Genomic DNA, 19,183 nt, shown 5'->3' with positions numbered 1-19,183 from the left:
TAAAAATACTTGTGTACCTTTCAAATACCTCAAGATGTGTTTGACTAGTTCATTAACACCTATGCTTAACACATCTGATTCTAGATTACTCCTGAGGTGCCATATGAAGTTATAATACCTGACAATAAGGTTTTACCACACCTGTTAATAAAAGCTATGAATGCAGTCAAAATGTAACAGCAGGTCTTAGTAAGTAATGGAGCCAACTACTGTGTGAGCTATAAATTCTTTAAACACTTCACCTCTGAGTCACAAATCTGACTTTTCAAAAACACTCTATCACCACTATATCACAGTCTCATCACAACCTAAGATTGTGCAGAAATACTAGTGAAATACTATTCCACTGCAGCAATATTTCATATATCCACTTGCAGACCAGAAGAAACTTCTGAACTTTTTAGATACCATTTTATGAATAATTACCTTTACAACAAAACACTGTTAAAAGATCAATGTTTGGTGCAGAGACTTTTTACAATTGAAAATGACAGAACTACACAATCATTGTCATTAAGGCAAGAGAAGAAATATTCAAGACTAAAATGCTGTGCATTACAATTAAAATCCTTGGACTGAAGGCTCCCTTCTACATACTGCAATGCACCAAATCCATATGTAGGTCTAGGTCCCATGTGGATTCACAAGTTAAATGAGGGAAATTTATATAACCTCAAATAATAACATCATTCCAACACAGCAAGTTATACTTAATGGACAGTAATAGAAGTAATACTAGTCAGCCACAAAAACATGGTGAAATGAAAAATCAAATAGTGTTTACAAGAAGAGAAAAAAAAGTCATAGTTGTATAACACTGCATAAAACCCATATACACTCAAAACTTCAGAAAAATGCCCTCAGAATTTAACCAAGAGAGTTTTCCTCTGAAACAAAATTAAAATTCCAAATGTAACGCTCCATTTAGATGTAAGAAAAACCACTTACAATATGACAATGTCTTTAGAGGCATTGGCACTTAGTGCAAATTCCTGACAGTTAACTACTTTAAATCCATATCCTTCACATGTGTAGCCACTGATTTCCATCGTTTTCACATTAATCTGCAGCTGCCCTGTATTTTCCACTTTAAATGTTCTTCTGAGTGTGAAATTCGGTTCTTTATATTTCATTTCTAGAAACAAACAGCAGTGGTTAGTGTTATGCTAAGCAGATATCCTTCACTATATTCATATTTTACAGCAGAAGAGAGACTAGCAAGGTCCATGGAAATTAACTTGTAGGAACATATCTCTGCAGCCAGATTCCCATCACTGTCAAGGTAGGGCACTTGTACAATTCCAGAGCCCTCTAACTCATCACAGAAAAAACACAAACCCCCTAACCTCTGACAGCACTGCTGTCCCACAAAGAAATCACCCCAGCTGCAAAGCTCTTTGATGTTCTGCCTAATGTTGTGGTATTCTGTGAACAGTCCCAGCAAGAGAAGAATTAAAATGGGTTTTTTTGTTTCTTTTTGGTGTGTCTTAAAAAAAAAAAATACACGGCTTAACTACATGTATCTTATTAGCAAAAAAAATCCCTAACCACAGCAGGCAAAGGGCAATGACTAAGCTTTACTTCAGGTTCTCTTACTCATGCCTCACAAAAAGCAGAATAATCTCAGATAATAATTAACATGGCACTTAGAAATGTCTGGAAAACTGCAAAGTAGCAAAGCAGATTTTAATACCAGATATAACTAAAACTCTTTTACCAGTTTCTTAGGTAATATAGGTACTCTTAGCTCTCCTCTCAGAAGCAAGCCTGAGGCTACAGAGCAGAAACCTCTCTCTGATCTCAGAGTAGAATCTGACTGGGATTTAATTTTCATCAAGGAACATGCCCAACCATTTTTTCCCAATGGTTATGTGCTTAAAGATTATGAAGGTATGAAGAAAAGAAGTACACAGGAAGTTACTCTCATGATCCAATTTGTATTGAATTTAGAGATTTTGCTAGTAAATACGCAAAGGTCTTTACCTTGAATTTAAGAGGACAAACAGCTTCTGTTTTATTTCCTAGTTCTCATGTTAAAACCAAAACCATAATATATTTTGTATTCTGCCTAAATGAAGTAGCAATTTTAATGAATTTAAATGAGTTAAATTTCTAGGTCACTAGAAGAGGGAAAAAATATTTCTACACATGTCAAGTTTTACAAATAAAATACGACTTCTTTTCTGTTCAGCATATTAGCTCAAGAAGTACTCACTTTCTGAACAGTCTTTTAATAATGCTTCTGTGATTTTAAAGCGTAAAGAACTTCCTGGACCAGGAGGTTTGCCTGCAACCTTCAAGCTCTCAGTTGTTCCTTGTCCTTGTACCATTATGGCATCTACTACAGTCAAATTATTTCTGTGGAAAAAGAAAATGGGTGAGGGGAAACATTCATAAAAGCTTCTCCATAGACTATGAGTCTATATCCCAAATCTGGAGAACAAATATCCTATTCAAATAGCTGCTCCACAGCTAATTCCCCACATTATGGAAGTAAACAGCAGGGGTCTCAGATGTAGTGTTTGCAAGACAAAACCCTATGAAATTACAGCATAACATACAAATACAAACCCCAGTGAAATACTAGTTAAAATCTGTATCTCTTAGTAAGGCATCATATCTGACACAAAAGTGAACTCAATGCTCTTTATTAGAAAGACTGAACTTGCACTGTAGCTTTATCTTGCAATGGGCATCTCTAACCAGAGACCCTTCTTTGAAGACAGTGTAGAATGTATTTCAGAAATGAAGTATCCATGTGTTGGTGGGTGAGAGGCTGAACATGACCCAGCAATGAGCACTCACAGCCCAGAAAGCCAATCACACCCTGGGCTGCATCCAAAGCAGCGTGGGCAGCAGGGTGAGAAAGGGGGTTCTGCCCCCCTATTCTCTGGTGAGACCCCACCAGGGGTGCTGTGTCCAGCTCTGGGGTCCCAGCACAGGAAGGACATGGACCTGTTGGAACAAGTCCAGACAAGAGGCACCAGGATGATCAGAGGGATGGAGCACTTCTGCTATGAGGAGAGGCTGAGAGAACTGGCATTATTCAGCCTGGAGAAGAGAAAGTTTCCTGGTGACCACACAGGAACTCCTGTACTTAAAGGGAGCCTGTGAGAAAGATGGGGACAACCTTTTTTAATAGGCCCTGTAGTGACAAGAAAAGGAGTGATGGTTTTAAAACTAAAACGGTAGATTCAGATTAGATATAGGGGGAAAAACTTTTTACAGTGAGGGTACTGAAACACTGGAACAGATTGCCCAGAGAGGTTGTAGATGCCCCATCTCTGGAAACATTCAAGATCAGACAGACCTTTGAGAGACCTGAAGATGTCCCTGGTATTGCAGGCGGGATTGGGTTAATGTCTTTCAAAGGTCCCTTCCAAACCAAGCCCTTATGTGATTCTGTGGTAAGTATAACAGTGGCTTATATATTTACATCACTGAATATATATGAATACAGTTAAAATACTCTAAGACATGTCACAACTACATTAAACCTCTCTGCAGATACATAGGATTCTACAATTATTCTTGTAAAAGCAATAGTTTCTTGTCAGCTGATTGCAAGTATGATACATATAAACAGAAAAACAGAGAAAAACTCACACTTATTTCTGAAATATCTCTTACCTGATTACAATCAATGATGAAACAGTTTTATTAAGAGCTGGAGTGAACTTTACTTTGACAGACTTTCTCTCACCAGGTTTTAATATTAGACTTAAAATGGAATGACGAGCCAAGCCCTTTGTAAGTCCCACAGTGGTCTGTAGTGGTTGGACCTTAAGGAAGGGGGGGGAGCAAACAAAGCAAGGCTTTAAAAAATAGGACATTTTTACATGTATTTGATAGAAATGGTATTATTTTAGCTAGAAAATTGGTCTTGTTCTAAAAAAGGATACTACTCTATGACATAGTCTGTTTTTTTAATCCAGAAACTCTGATAGCACAAGAATTTCCCTACTTATTAGTAAACTGCTTGCGTTAATGGAGAAGCAGAACAATACAAAAAAACAGAACTGAGCTAAACTTCACCCATGTAGATTCATAAAGTTCTAGTGGAAGAAAAAGATCAGAAGTTCTTACAATATATATTTTGAACACTAAATTAGTATCAAACCATTATGGAATATTTTTTCTCCTGGGAATTTTCAATTGTTAAGCAAACAAAATAGAAGAACTATTCAATGAAGTCTATTTTGGAGAAGTTTGCCATTTGTCTTGAGACACTGAATAAGCATCAAATGGTAATCTAAAACAAACTGCAAATGGAGGGGAAAAGTCAGATAAAAAAGGTAGTGCTTAGGATGTGGGTGGCATGTTCTATATGAAAATGCACACACTTAAAAGTAGACCACAATACTCAAATCACTTAAAAGAATCAACAAAGCAATGGAATAATCAATTCTTTGCTCATTGCTCATTCTAGAACTAGTAATCACTATGCTGAAGAAAATAATCCTGCCAGAAAGAGAAAATGCAGTTTTCCTGTAACTTCCACAGTTGTATTATAATGTAAGCATATAGAAAAAGTGACACTTTATTAGTTACATTTGAAGGAATATTTCTTTTCCAGATTTCCTGATATCCAACAGATATTATATTTACATTAGATTTTCCACACTAATACCTGAAGACATGTCTGACTGAACTCTTATTAAAACAATAACAAACCTGAATTTAAAATTACCAAGAATATATTGAAATACTTACACAATTTCTGAAGACCTGGAACTCTAGAGTCCTCTGATTGAAATTAGCTGGCTTACTCAAATTAAACCTGAAATGAAATTGCAATTTTTTCTTTCTCACAGATCAGGGAAGGTAATGACATACTTGCATTTATGGATTTTAGCACAAATCAAGTATCTATGGTAGCCCAACATGCATCTGAAAGAATAATTTGATTTTATTTTTTCTTATTTCCCCCCTGTTGTACGTCAAGTTAAGGAAGAAATGTAAACACCTTTCAGCTCAGTAAAAAATACAGATGTGTGTTCAATGGCAATAGATTCAGCTCTCAACTGGTCTAATGATTCAAATTCTAGAGGTGGCCAATATGAATTACCAACACAACTGCCATATCATGCATTCATTCCTTGTAAAATGCATTTTCTCTGCCCAGTGAGTACACCCCAAGGGTTGCACAACAACACTTACCGTTCCAACAGCTTATCAACAAAAGTGGATGGGTTAGAATACAGAGCTACTGGAAGAAACTGAACATACACAGGAGCATCAGCTGGATTTTCTAGAAAAATTTCTTCTTCCTGTTCAGAAAGAATTTTAAATAAGTTTACATTACCATTAATGCAATTAGAAATAGCTGTTTAAATGATACTATCACTAAAATAACTTACTGATGAGCTGTTTGTGTTGGTAAGAGGGAAGTTTAGATGGCGTGGTGAACTAAGGATGGAGGGCCAGGACATTTCTGCTGTAATTTTCAACCTAACATTCTTCTGAAGATCTGTGTCCACTTCAAATACAGCATTCAGTCTGGAGAAACAGTTATAAAACTCACTTTTATGTTTTGCAGAAACAAATATCACTAAGATTCAGATCAGTAAGAAAAATAGCCTAAAAAATCTATTTGATGATTTGCAAAGGTACAAACAGTAGAAAGGAAAAGCTCCAATATAGCATCTACAATCCAGAAAATTAATTTTGCCTGCATAGGTACAGCAAATCAGTACATCTACTCTAAATGCAATGGATGCACAGACTGCATGCCTGCACCTCTGTCTAATAAACCTAAAGCAAATCTGAACAAGTCATACTTGGTGCTAGCTGTTACTTCCATCAGTGAATGAAGTTCTTTGCTATTAAACAACCTCCACAACAGACTTGGGTTCCCTTCTCCCACAAGTTCTCCAGCATGATTTGAAACTAAATTAAAAGTACTGAGCTCTCCAGTCAGCAAAAGAAACAAAATACTAGGCTTCAAACCCAGAGAAATATTTTGGAGAAATTCCAAATGTCCAAGTCACAATACCTCTCTTTTCAGTTCCCTTTCCTTTCCCTGAATGTTCCTTTGGACAGCTGGGTAACTTTAAATCTCTTTAAAAGTAATAAATACTTTAAAATATAATAAATAATAAAAAAATAAATAATATTAAATCATTGTATATTCAAGTTAGAACTACTCCTTATTCAGAACTAATCTTTAGCATTCTCCTTTACTGCTCTCTTCCTGAAGGGAATAGAACATTCTTGGAAGTTACTGGTGCAGCTAAATAGAGGATTCTGTTTAGATCAGATTTTCTCAGGATATCACCACTATAACACAGAAGTGATAAGGGAGGAATGCTTTTGTTATTCTATTTAGTTGCATACAGACATTTTGTTTCTTCACATGCCTTTTTTGAAAGGGTAATCTGGATGCTATCAACACAAAAGACACACACACTCTTGCTGTTTATGTTAACTCGTGTCCCTTTCACATTAAATCAACTTTACGTATGAGAAGGCAGATATTTAAAAGGTATGTAGCAGTCTACAGAGTTAAACTTTTCTAAATATTAATTAGCAACCATTAATCTTTCTCAAGGTAAAATAGCAGAAAATTTTGTAATTCACTGAAATGCAAAAATCCTGGTATGGTAATGACAGAAAACCTTATGAAATCTTAAAAGGGATACTGAGGATATTATTTTAAAACTGTTTAAGCAGGGATACTGAACAACCAGTATAATCTGGTTTTGGAAATTTTTGCAGAATAGAAACTGCCTTGATGTTACAATCTTGTAAAGAACCCCAGCAATTCAGTGAACAGTAACTGTCAATGCTTTCTTTAATTTGGGGAAAATTATTACTGTTTTCTAACTTTTTAAATGCTCTCTTTAAAGATTTTGCAGAGAAGGCCAAGCAATTCCTTTTTGGCACCTTCTCAAAGAGCACAGCAATATTAAGAAGCCTTTTATTCTATAAGAGCACACATATCACAGAATTAGTACTGACAAGGCCTGAGCAAATAACAGGAATATAACACTTACCTATGGCTTGAGTTCTCTTTTATTTCTGTCCATTCTTTGAATAAATTCTCATGCAAATCCCAGTCAGAATCCCATGCATCTTCTTGCATTGCTATGCTGTGCTGAACTTTAGATTCCGCTGCAGGAAATAATGTGGTTTTATAAATCTTCAAGTAAAATCATTACTTGAGGAGAAACTTATTTGAAATTATTTTCATTATAAAGTTGAACTTTACTTACATTTAGATAGAAAAGGCAATCCTACATAACAGTAATCTCCACACTGTAAACCAGGATCAAAATAAATATTTGCAATCTGCAAAACATGTAAGAGCTGATCAATTAAACAGCACAGTAAATCTAACGACCAAAGAAAAAAGAGGGAAGATTTCTGTTGAACACAGAAACTTAACATATGCTATATAGAAAAGAGAACTTATAAATGTTTAGAAATAAGACATAAACAAACCTTTGATTTTTTTCCTGGCTCTAAATCTTCTTTATTACTTCTTAGCCTCTTATAATAAAACCTTACATCTTCTGAGAGGGACCGTATGTGCTGTATTTTCACTTTCTGAGAAAAGGAGTTCATAATGTTCAGACTCTGGTGAACTACTTTCCCCTAAGGAAAATAAAAGGAAAGAAGTCTGTAGGATATGCATTTTTGCCTAGCATATGTATCTATTTATGCAGGCTGGCAAAGACCACAGCACTGCTGAAATGTTAAACTGCAATTTTAACTACACTACCTTAAAGAAATGCCATTTGCAACACTTCAAGATAGTAAGTTTCTATGAAGTTGTATTTTTTACTCCATCTGCTTCCAAGCACAGTTCACCCTTCTTGGAAAATTAAGAACACCTGAAGTATCTTGGAAGGGCACAGATAACAGCTCTCTTTAATCAAATCACAATAAAAAATATCAGAAGAGGAAAGGCAAGAGAAAACTTCAGTTTGCTGAGCCTCCTATTACTAAAGGGAAACAGGCTTTTTGTAAAAGATCACTGCTGGCAATTAGAAATAGTAATTAGTCATTAAGAATTAAAAATAATCTGAAAGGAAGAGTAAAGGGAAGATACAATCACAAAATCTACAGGTGACAGAGAGCTTTTAAAACCCTCTTCCTGCTCCCAAATGCAATTAAGACACAACACACCAAAACTACATTTAAGAAAAAAACCAGGAAGTTTTTTCCCCACACCTCTACAGCCTGCCTGCTTTTCTGAGTCAAACATTATTTCACCTTTTAAGCACAGAAAATTCAGTTTAATTGTCATTATCAAAATCCTTAGAATGCTCAAGCTCTACCCCGCCTCAGTTGTAAATCAATGATTCCATGGTCATATTTTACACCTTAACTCAACACTCAACCCTGGTATGTAGAGAGGAAACAATAACAGAAACAAAAGCAGATAGAAGTGCAACTCAGGACTACTGGGGAGACTCCAGATTTATGTTAAAAAAAAAAAATCAGTTTGAGCAAATATAAATACCCAAGGCTATCTTTTAATGAACATGTTTTTCTTGTTCCCCTTAAATCAATACTTCAAACTTTAAAAAAAAATAAATCTAAGTTTAAGTAGAGACATGGGAGAGGTCTTTTGCAGGTTCAAAATTTGCCTGTGGCCTCAGAAACAGTCACATATTGCAACAGTCTCAACAGAAGTAATTGCAGAGGTAAAGAAAGTACAAGAATAAATCCTTAAAAGTACAGTCCTGCTAAACTGAATTAGGAGGTATATCTGAGCTTCATCTGTGAATTCCTATGAGTAACAAACTGTCATCAATGGGACAAGATACAGGTTTGTTAAAGTGTCTAGAACAAATAAATAGTATTTTACTAAGACTTTTACACAGCATTTAGACATGAAACAACAGACAAGGGAAAACAATTGTTCAGCAGTAATAAGAAAAACAGAACAATGCCATTTAGCATAGAGGTCCTCAAAGATGAGCTTTGATCAGGGGAGAGTTGAGAGGTGGCACTGTGAGGCAAAGATGACTCTATGAAGCAGAAGTCAACAGAGCTAAGATTGGTTTAAATCAAGACACTGACCTTTACAAGACCTGTACACACTGCCAGTGTATTGCTGACAAACTTCAACAGAATACCAGAAATCACACCTAGGTACAAATACACTAAAACTATAAACAGACAGACAGCTCTGGGAACCAGGCAGCTGCAGGAGAATTACATCCTAAGTATGAACTGAAAAGCATGTGTTACTAAAATAGTAGCACCTAGTTATTCCTGGCTGGTGTAGCTGTCAAGTTTCTCCACCAAACACTGAAACAAAAAGATGCTATTTTAGGCTTATTTTCATAAGTAATAGAGGCATTACAGACGAACTAAATGTTAGAGTAGCATGAAGTAAGTGAGCATAAGTTTAGTTTGAAATTATTCCAAGAAAAGTAAAAGTAAAACTAAGTATTTTATGTTCTCAAATATAAAGAGCTAAGTGATCAACTAATGGAAGTAGAATGTGAAGCTGACTGCTCTGAAAAGCTTGGGGCTTGAATACAGTAAACAGTATATAATCTTGTCAAAAGTGATAATTATATCCGAATCTATACTCCCAAACAAAATGCAGGAGGCCAAAGATCCCCTGAAAGAATAATTGTCTGAAAACGTTACTAGAAAAGAAGTATGAAGACAATAAAAATCACAGTAATCTAGGGAAGAGAAAGAATAATGACAGCAACAAAGCTATGTCTGAGAAACACAGGTGCTATAAGAAGTATTATCTGCCAAAAGAAAATAAAGCAAAAGGAAATAAACAAAACAAACAAAACTCCCCCAAATAAAAACAAAGAACCCTCTCCCCCAAAAAATTGCACAGCCAAAGCAAAAAAGCTCACAAACAATAATCAAACAAAAAAACCAGAGGCCCTCCCCCAAAAATCAAACTGACAAGACTGTGAGCATATTAGTATAAAATACTGAGAAGCTCTTCAGCCATTTCAGCTAGAACAAACTCAAAGGAGACTAAAAAAATATTACTTCTTTATGGTCCAACATAGGACAAAATATTTTTATGTGGCACTCAAAAGGGATATTCTTCACATGAATTCTTCTTCATAATCATAACAATCATTTCAAGTAATTCTAGTAGATTCAGATAGAGAATATAGAAACTGCTTTATGTCCAGTGAATGAAAGGGAACTGAATCTTTAAGCAATTTTAACTTATCAAAAGCTTATGAAGTAGGTAAAAATGAAGTTTTAGATGTGGCACTCAGTGTAATAAGTACCCATATAATTGTGAGTCTATATAGTAAAAAACCAAAATAGATCTTAAAGATAAGAAACAACTAGTGATCTTTGCAACTGTAGGCATGACTGTTTGACCTCAAGAGTAGCAAAAGACTTCAGAAGAATTTGTGACACAGGAGATCAGAAGGAAGATGGGATATGTGGCAATTGCAGCAAACATTCAGTCCTGAAGTCCTGCTGACTGACCTATCTTCCTCTGATGAGATCTATCCCATTACATGTGTATTCCAAGATCCCATTCAAGTGGGCTGTTGAGGAGAACTCATGCTTGGAACACGTAGCAGAAAAATCCCAAACAACCCCCAAAATAATGACAAACTGATCCTAACAGTTCAGTAGCACAATCTCCCCAGCAATTTGTAGAATTCAGGACAGTGGTCTCCCTTGAAAAGGGCATACAAAGACAAACACAGAAGGTAAAAATTTAATCCTAACTCTCTTACCGGAAAAGAAGGTGGAAGAAAAACATGTTTTGGGGAGCAGGTCAATGAGCCTACAGCAATCACAGCCTTCACTGGTATAGTTAAAATCTGGACCAAAAAAAAACCCAAGAAAAAATTAGAAAAAAACTCCTTACATTTCCAGCTTTTAAATCCTCTTCCACTTTTAAATTGCATAGAATAACAAAACCCTGAAATTCTACAATTAATATAGTCTAGGATTATACAGACATTTAAAACATGAAGACATGAATTAAGATTTCAACCCATCATCATATTCTGAACAGTCACTGCATAGTGTCAGGAAGCACTCCTCACTTCCTTTCTACATGGAACAGAAAAGCATACTGAAAACATAAGCTGCCCAATAGGATATTATATAGGCCTCATTTGAATGGGGCTTACTTTGCTGGAAAACAGGAGAGCAACATCTTTAAAGCAACTGAGGGAAGAAAATACACCCAGCTTCTCAAAACATGGTGTTATTGTAATACCTTGAGACCACATTGAAAAAGTAGCTGGAAGGGATGGCAATGAGATTCAAGTACCAATACAAGTAGACTAACTTGTAACAAGCAAGAAAATAAAATGCTTCAGAATCTGTAGCTGAAAGGTCACATACATGCGTGGATATAATACAAGAAAGCTTAAAATCTCCAATAACTGGCAGAATTTGGGAATTTCTCATTTTCTGTAGCACCATCAGAACTACACAATCAGTGATATAATTTCCTGACCTCATAAGCACAGAGTCACATTTGGGGGTTTTTTCCATATGTCACAAAAAGATATTAAATACAGATTGCATTATTCATTAGACTCTGTCTCCTGCAAAAACAAGGCACATGAAGTTGAGGCAACCAGTTGTTCTCTTCCATAATAATCAGTGCAAGGATTCTGTTTTATCAACTGCCAGCAAACTGTGGCAAGCTGCAGTATGGTCTAGTGGGCATGGGGGTATCCAGTCTTTTTAAACCTTAATGATTCTATGACTCTCCAAAACAGTTTTCACATTGCATTTTGACAAAAAATGGTTGATATTACAGCTTTGTTTCAGTAACTGATAATGTGGAGAAGCACATTGTCAGTGCATGACATGCCCCAAGATCCATGCATTGATGCTTTGAGGATGTGTCATGTCACTGAAGAACCCAAATGCAAAGCATTAGGTCAGATTTAAATGTATATTTCTGAAAGCCAGACAAAAATCATAATAAAAGCATAAGTAACCCTTCTGTTGTATGATGCAGGGTTAACTTGCAAAGATAACCTGACCTCTGGAGTTCCCTTCCAACCTCAACTCATGCAACAGTCTGTCCACTAAAACAACACTTAAAGAACTAAACAGATCTTCTGGGCAATACCCATTTATTATACAGTAAATATACCTCATAATCTGTTGAGATTTGTACAGCTCCATCATGAATTCCTTCCAGTTCCTTCGCTATTAGATTTACTCTGAACACTGCATAATAGCCTGATGCAAGTATCACCTGTAAATGGTAGAAAAAGTCACCAATGTATTCCATTAAACAAAAAGAAAGTTCACTAAAACCAGACTCAAAATCCATTTAAAACTACTGTCAGTGATAAACAACGAGTTCATATACATAAATGACTAACACAAAAATTATATATTCCCTTGTGGTGATAAATTTCCACTTATCCCAGATTAACAACAAGCATCATAAGGGTATTGAGATTGATTAGGTTTGGAAAGGGTAAATATAATGCTGCTCCTTAAAATAAATTTAGGAAGCCAACATGCTTTATCATACTCAAGTTCAGACAAAAATTAAGAATTCTTATCTCTCCTCTGCTAAAATGAAACTGAAACAACTTGCAGAGGTTTGTCTCTTTTCTCCCCTCCTATATCTAGCTTTAAAGCAATGGATTCAAAGGTTTACTTACTGAAGACTGATCAGATGCAGTAGCATTTTGTAGTTCGTGGTGGTTTGCAATTATTGTTGTTCTGTTTCCCTTTTCAGTTGTTAGAAGTTCTACGGCCAAACCATCCCCTATAATATGCCAACTTTTTACAGCCAGCTTAAAAAGAACAAAAGGTATTGTTTTCAGTAACAACACTGATGTAAATTTTTTAAAAGATAAACTAAAAATAAATGCATCCTCACCTCTATTGGATTGCTGTTGATGACTGCAAATAAGATGCTGGTAGCTTCTGTTGCACTCAATATGCCAAAATCTATAAATCGCTCCTCATTTTTTGGTGACAGTACAAAGTACTAGAAAGATTGATAAAAGTATTTTAGCATAAGTGAAATATAAAGTGTGCTCAAACTGTAAGCTCATTAAAAATCACATTAATAATTTTAATACAACACTATCATGACAATCTCAAAATTCTAAATGAATAAACTCCCTATGTAAAACTAAAGACTTTAAGGGAACAAAAACGAATTTTTCAGCAGACACCGAAGTAGAATAAAGAATTAAAGAGTCTATGAAGTCTGCCTCTAATTACACAGAAGTTGCCAAAAAAAGGGAAAATACTTACATCAAGAAATCCCGTGTATGCTCGGACAGGTAGGTGAAATTTAGAAGCATTGGTGATAAGTAGGATATTATTATCAACGTGAACAGATGATGTGGAAGGCATAAAATTAAGTGTAAAAATATATCTGGATTCATTGGGTGGAATTAAGACTGGTTTACTGAAGTTCTGGACCTAGATCAGTGAACAATGAAGACCAAGGTTACAACTGAACATAGTGTACCACATTTAAGCATTTACTAACAGGTAAAAGCATTCACTTAAATGGGACTTACTTTAAACATTGGCTTTGCTTCTTCTGGTAACACAACATCATGTATAAGGATTGCAAAACTGAATGTGTTTGTTAAATAGATCAGTCTTTCCACAGAATCAGCAGCACTGTCACGGATGTGAAAGAGTGTGGCAGCATGATCAAATCCTAAATAACTACCCAAAGAAAACAGAGTAAAGAAAATAAAGATTTTCCTCAAAGTGTTTTCCTTACACAAAGAAAAGAATTCATTATTTCAAACAGCTAAAAAGGTACATACCCCACTGCATGGTGAAACTATATTATCACTAGCACTATATTAGCACTATGGGGACATCAATAACTAAGTAATTCAAATAAGATAAGAAAACATGTAACTGAGAATAATAGAGGGACTAAAAGGAAGTGTTGAAGTATTAAGAAAATTTGCAGATCATGTGTACTTTTTATTAGCTAAATCATGTGTCTGCAGCACAAAGTTGTGACAAGGTAAGGTTTAGTTTGTTGGCCATTAAAATAGTCTGCCAGTTCTGTTGATGAAATAGCACCTCATTCAAAATGTTTTTAAAGTCAACTTAGTCATACTTAGTAAATAAGTAACAAAACCCACGGAAACACAGCATTCTTCCAAAATTTTGCTTAAAATGAAAAGCACCTTCTCTACCCTTACTTCATATGGCAATAGAACAGTGAATGCAAAAGCAGAAGTTTTCAAGGCTGCATTTTTAAAATGTCTCATCTGCAGTCTTCAGCTGCTCTGAAAAACAACTCACTAAGATCAATTCTAACTCAAGCCTTGAAACCAACTTACTAATGGCTAAGACTACTTCATCCACTTGTTTACAAACAGGAATAATCCCCTCTAATTTAGAGCATTTATTTTTTGAACTATGTTCAGTTACTGGAAGCTTACCCATCCAACACTTCTGCTTGATACGGTATTTCAAGTTTGGAATAGCTCTTCTCTTTTGCTTTAACAGTTATTTTCCCAGAAGACTGTGATGCTCTTTTTGCTTTTGATGCTGCACACACAAGAATGTAAGTTTTTTAAAGCTGACAAAAATTGATCCATTAAGTTATACTAGAATGAGTGGAAGAATAAAACCACAGAGCTAGCCCAGAAATTAATAACCATGGAAGGAAAAAAGTGGAGCTTAAGGGAATTTCAATAACCAAACTGACATGGTGTAAAGTCTATGAAACAAGAGATCCCAATTCTGAAATCTTCCCATTTAACACCAGTTAGATGACCTGCCCAATTTACTAAGCTTTTCTACAATAGGGAAGCCTGATTGCTGCTGTCATATAAATAACCTGAACATGTCCAGAGGATCATTTGTATCCAGATGAATTGAAGTCTCCACTAAGAACACGCAATAAAACTATCCCTCTCCTAACAGAACAGAAGCTTGAGACTGCTGGGCCCCTCAATTAGAATCAGCAGTAGAGAGGATCTTAATAATGAAGAAATGAAAGACAAACTAAATGTTGCAAAAAGATAAGTAGAATCCATGTAAGAACTTAAACTACACAAGCACCAAGAGTGATGCTCACAGATCTGCTCCAAGATCACAGAACAAGTAATGGCAGCCTGGTAGAGGTAGTGCAAAAAAAAAAAAAAGTCAAGGTATTCAAATACTAATTAAGAGAAGGCACCAAGCCCCTAAAGCCCCTGCATGTAATTAGGACAGCTGAAATTGCATACATTTAGGGCTGGCTGCTTCACTGATAAGAATTCATCAAGTCAATTCCTTAAACACATTAAGCAGCTTAACTGGGTATTTTTCCCAGGAACCACCATTCCTTCTGAGATGCACCATATGTTAGCCAGTAGGCCCTCATATAACAATTCCCACCAGCTTCAAAATCTGAATGTATTATCACCTTAGGTTGACAGAATTCATCTCTTTCAGAAGTTATAAGCTAAAATGTACTTCACTTGTTTTAGAAACCATGAGCTATTAAATTTCTAAAGTGCTAATCCATAAATGGTAATAAAAATCAATTCTTTCCTCTTTTTCTATGCAACTTCTAAAATTATGTTTACCACAACTATTTCATGTGTAAGATTCCATTTTTAAGCAATCCAGGCAGAAAGACTTACAGCACCAACTAGTATCTTAAAGCAGTAACATCTGAGTAGTCACCACCATTTTAACAGTTGATTAAAATCTCTATAAAAACAGAGGTGCCTTTCTACAAAGTGTCAGCATAGTATTTAAAGTCACAGTATGTAGGAGAAAAATCACAGAATTCCAGGTTGAAGGAGACCTCAAGGACCCCTTGGTCCAACCTTTCCTGGCAGAAGTACAGTTTAAACAGGATGTCTCAGCACCCTGGCCAGATTGATTATAAGTGCCCAACACTGCAGAATCCACCCAATCTTGGGGAGATTATTTCAATGGCTGATTGTTTTCATTGTGAAAAATTTTCTTCTTGTGTCTAATTGAAATTTCCCCAGGAGTAACTTGTACTTGTTACCTTGTTTGTTAGGATTTCTCAAAAACAAATGTCTGCTTAAAACAAACATACATTTAGATAACAAGGGCCTTAACATAAGAATACAGTTATGTTTATTAGAAAAATTAAGAATATCTTCTCATCTGTATTTACCAGTTGATAAGATACTTGTTCATCATAAACAAAGACAATCCTTTCAGAAATAACTGAAGTTCAGAAGAACTGTAGGCCTTTTCCAGGTAGGAAAATTCCATTTTCTTCTCAAAATTATGAACGTTTTTTTGTTTAGATAGTGAAAATAATCGATGAAACTTCAGTAAGTTTTCAGAAGCACTTGACAAGTTCTAAGAAGAGAGGAGCAGTACTTACCATCAAAGCTAATGCTTGCAACTTTGGTATATTTACTTTCAGAGGCTTTTAACGTAACGGGCTTGAAATATACTGTTATCGCTTCGTTCTGTGGTGTAGGTCTAACACTCTGCAAACAAAATATGAAGCATCTGTAAATGATCATTGATAACACGCTGTGAAACCTTTCACAGTGATAAAACTGCAACTACTTTTGGTTAAGCTCTTGCAGGTCTGTCTTTCCTGTAAGAAAGCAGCATTACAAGTGGTTTTAGAATTTTTTTCAGGTCCTACAAATTACTCAGTCAATATACAGGAAAGTAGGAAACAGTGAGTTCTCCTTGGGGATGTTGAATTAAGTGGCAGTATGGTCAGAAGCATATTAATAAAACAGAAACCAAACCTTATTTAAATTAGGATTTAATTTTTTGTTCTTAATGCTGCAGGGCTGCAATAGCAAGGATATTTGTTTCTGGTGCACTCACTAACAAAGCTGTTAAATTACTTGTGCAACTACCAGAGAGGATACAGAACATCTCCCTTGTCTCTAATCCCATGCTAAGTCTGCAGAGAAAAAAAAAAAACTAACTGTACAGAGAAACATTTTGTAGATCTGTGATGACACTCGTTCTACACTAACACCTTACAAGGTCACCCTTTACATCTGAGGATTTACTGTTTTAAACTAAAGAGAAAAGGTAAATGGCCATCACTGGAAGAGCTATTGCGTCAGTCAATAGCCAGAGCTGATTTGTAGAGGTACTCATTGCTGTGCAGCAGGATAAGGGATTCCATGTCATCTGAAGACTCTACAGAGATTGCCAGCAAACCATCTAGATTCCATGGAGAAGCGGGGCATGAAGCATTTAAATGCTCTTATTCTTGTTTTGCTTAAAATTAGGATGGCTGCCATGATTCTTCCTCCCCAGCTGTCTCCTCCTGCTTTAAGAACAGATCAGCTGCTCACATAGCAGCTGTTAAGCCACAGCAAATCACAGGATGCTGCATTAAGAAAACTGAAATGAGCGCTGCCTTACCTTCTGCTGGGCTGCAGAGGTTTAGCACCTGTTTAATAAGCAGCTGAGCCTTTCTTGGTCAGGGAGGAAGGCAGACAGCTAGTGGCACGAACCAATTACAGCTCTTCCAAGCCAAGCTGTCCTTGATTGTAAATTAAAGCCATAAAAGTGTGCATAAATAACTTAGTTCTGCAGACCACATGATCTTTAGTGGGAACAAGCAGCACTACTCCTGCAGCTAATGAATAATCTCTGTTAACTCAAGCAGAGGTTTTGTATTTTGGATTTATAGCACTGACCTTTGTCCACCACCATATCTGCATACATGGGGTGCAGATATTTGGTATTTCTTTTCATAAGTCAATTAATAATTATCTCAATTTTCTTCTAACGAGATCCACACTACAAAACTAAAATCTTGGCAGATCTTTAAAAAAAAAAACCCTCCTAAAGTAGATGAAATCAAAGCTGTGATAAAGTTCACAACTTCTGGATGACAGAGACAATAAATATTTTCAGAAGCTCTTTTCATGCAAAATGCTTTCTTTAATAACTGGTTTGAAATAATGCTGATTTTCATCTAGTAAATCAAACTGGAAGTATTCAAAAGGACAGCCTGTTACAAAAAAAAAAGGCAGGTTTCAGAGGTGCATCTCTCAAACTACAAGTGAAACAAACCTAGATGTATTTACTCAGAATGTCTACAGCTGGTGAATTTAGTTAAGGAGGGAATTTACACTGTTTTGTTGAAAATTTCTGAACTACATAATGCACATTTCCCATTTGTTGCTTGATTAAATGTTATAAAAGGAAATACAAAATTAAGACAACTAGGGAAAAACAAACATCCTTTGGGTATCCTTTCAAATTTCCTCAAATTTCAACCTATTTCAAATAAAGCTCAAGTAGAGTCTGTCCTGAAATATGCATTAAAAGCCATCATCAAAACAAGTTCCATCAAGAATGTAATACCACCAATTTTCTCAGAAAAATTCCTAACAGCAACTTTTGTAGGGAAGAATAATTTTAAATAGACATACTTCAGTAACACATGGCTCTCCCACAGAATGACCCACTCAAGACTCCTGACCCTGCTCTGTGAAGACACATTCAATATTTAGCATAACTGCAGAAAATTAAGATCTTAAATGTGCTAAAGGACACAACAAGGGGCTAAAACTTTCTGCTTTTGCAGGAGTTCTTGAGAAAGACTTTGAAGGTTTAAGAACACTTGGGATACATGTATTCTAATAAACTGAAGAGTATGGGCTGGAAGACTGGCTCATGTTCATCTATAATGTTTACCAGTCAGAAGGCTCCTAAGCCTAGTTTTGTCTTGCCCACCTAGCATGGACAAAAAAGCCCTGTGGCTACAGGTAGCAGATTAAGGCTGGTTCCATTAGTGTCAGAACCATGTCTGAACTGTTTTATTCTCTTTTACAGACACAACTGTCAGAAATTTCTTGGCCTTGTGTTTAAACAGAGAAACACCTAACTAATTAAAGTTCACCTTCTCCATAAAGAATCATCCAGTACATGGAACAAGCTACTGTATTCCTTGATAATTTTGAGATGCATACACCTAAATGTGAAAACACAACACAGAAGCAAACTACTTCTTGCTGATTGCTAAGAGAAATTAACCCCTATTCTTAAGTTGGGACAGAACATAATACTTTCTTACACAAACACTTTTGTTTTCAAACTGATACAATTCAGCTTCACTAAGGCTGTCCTGAAGTTCCTGGCTCTCAGGCATCAAACATGATCAGGACTTCAAATTTTGAAGTATCCCTTTGCTTTCAGCAGTCAAACAGGCTTAAAGTGCCATAAGGAAACACCAAATTTACATTATAGAGAAGGGATAAAACAAGTGTTCAACAATCTACATTTACCAGATTTTTGA

General features: G+C 35.8%; 1 protein-coding gene across 1 annotated transcript in view; it reads right to left on the bottom strand.

Annotated features, from left to right (window-relative positions):
• Nucleotides 1-19,183, bottom strand: part of TMEM131 (transmembrane protein 131) — a 93,702-nt gene that overhangs the window by 18,596 nt on the left and 55,923 nt on the right. Inside the window, exons 12-28 of the mRNA XM_058823222.1 lie at nucleotides 16,283-16,391; nucleotides 14,367-14,475; nucleotides 13,476-13,629; nucleotides 13,204-13,374; nucleotides 12,821-12,931; nucleotides 12,600-12,734; nucleotides 12,077-12,181; nucleotides 10,692-10,778; nucleotides 7,444-7,596; nucleotides 7,215-7,290; nucleotides 6,996-7,113; nucleotides 5,361-5,499; nucleotides 5,161-5,270; nucleotides 4,714-4,780; nucleotides 3,631-3,782; nucleotides 2,216-2,358; nucleotides 949-1,135 (exon numbers count right to left, since the gene is read on the bottom strand). Of these exons, the coding sequence (XP_058679205.1) occupies nucleotides 949-1,135; nucleotides 2,216-2,358; nucleotides 3,631-3,782; nucleotides 4,714-4,780; nucleotides 5,161-5,270; nucleotides 5,361-5,499; nucleotides 6,996-7,113; nucleotides 7,215-7,290; nucleotides 7,444-7,596; nucleotides 10,692-10,778; nucleotides 12,077-12,181; nucleotides 12,600-12,734; nucleotides 12,821-12,931; nucleotides 13,204-13,374; nucleotides 13,476-13,629; nucleotides 14,367-14,475; nucleotides 16,283-16,391 (2,126 nt within the window). The remainder of the gene's footprint in view (nucleotides 1-948; nucleotides 1,136-2,215; nucleotides 2,359-3,630; nucleotides 3,783-4,713; nucleotides 4,781-5,160; nucleotides 5,271-5,360; nucleotides 5,500-6,995; nucleotides 7,114-7,214; nucleotides 7,291-7,443; nucleotides 7,597-10,691; nucleotides 10,779-12,076; nucleotides 12,182-12,599; nucleotides 12,735-12,820; nucleotides 12,932-13,203; nucleotides 13,375-13,475; nucleotides 13,630-14,366; nucleotides 14,476-16,282; nucleotides 16,392-19,183) is intronic.

Source organism: Ammospiza caudacuta, chromosome 2 (genome assembly GCF_027887145.1).
Source record: "Ammospiza caudacuta isolate bAmmCau1 chromosome 2, bAmmCau1.pri, whole genome shotgun sequence".
Taxonomy (NCBI): Eukaryota; Metazoa; Chordata; class Aves; order Passeriformes; family Passerellidae; genus Ammospiza; species Ammospiza caudacuta.
The sequence above is the reverse complement of the archived record's forward strand: the minus strand, read 5'-3'. Positions and strand labels throughout refer to the sequence as shown.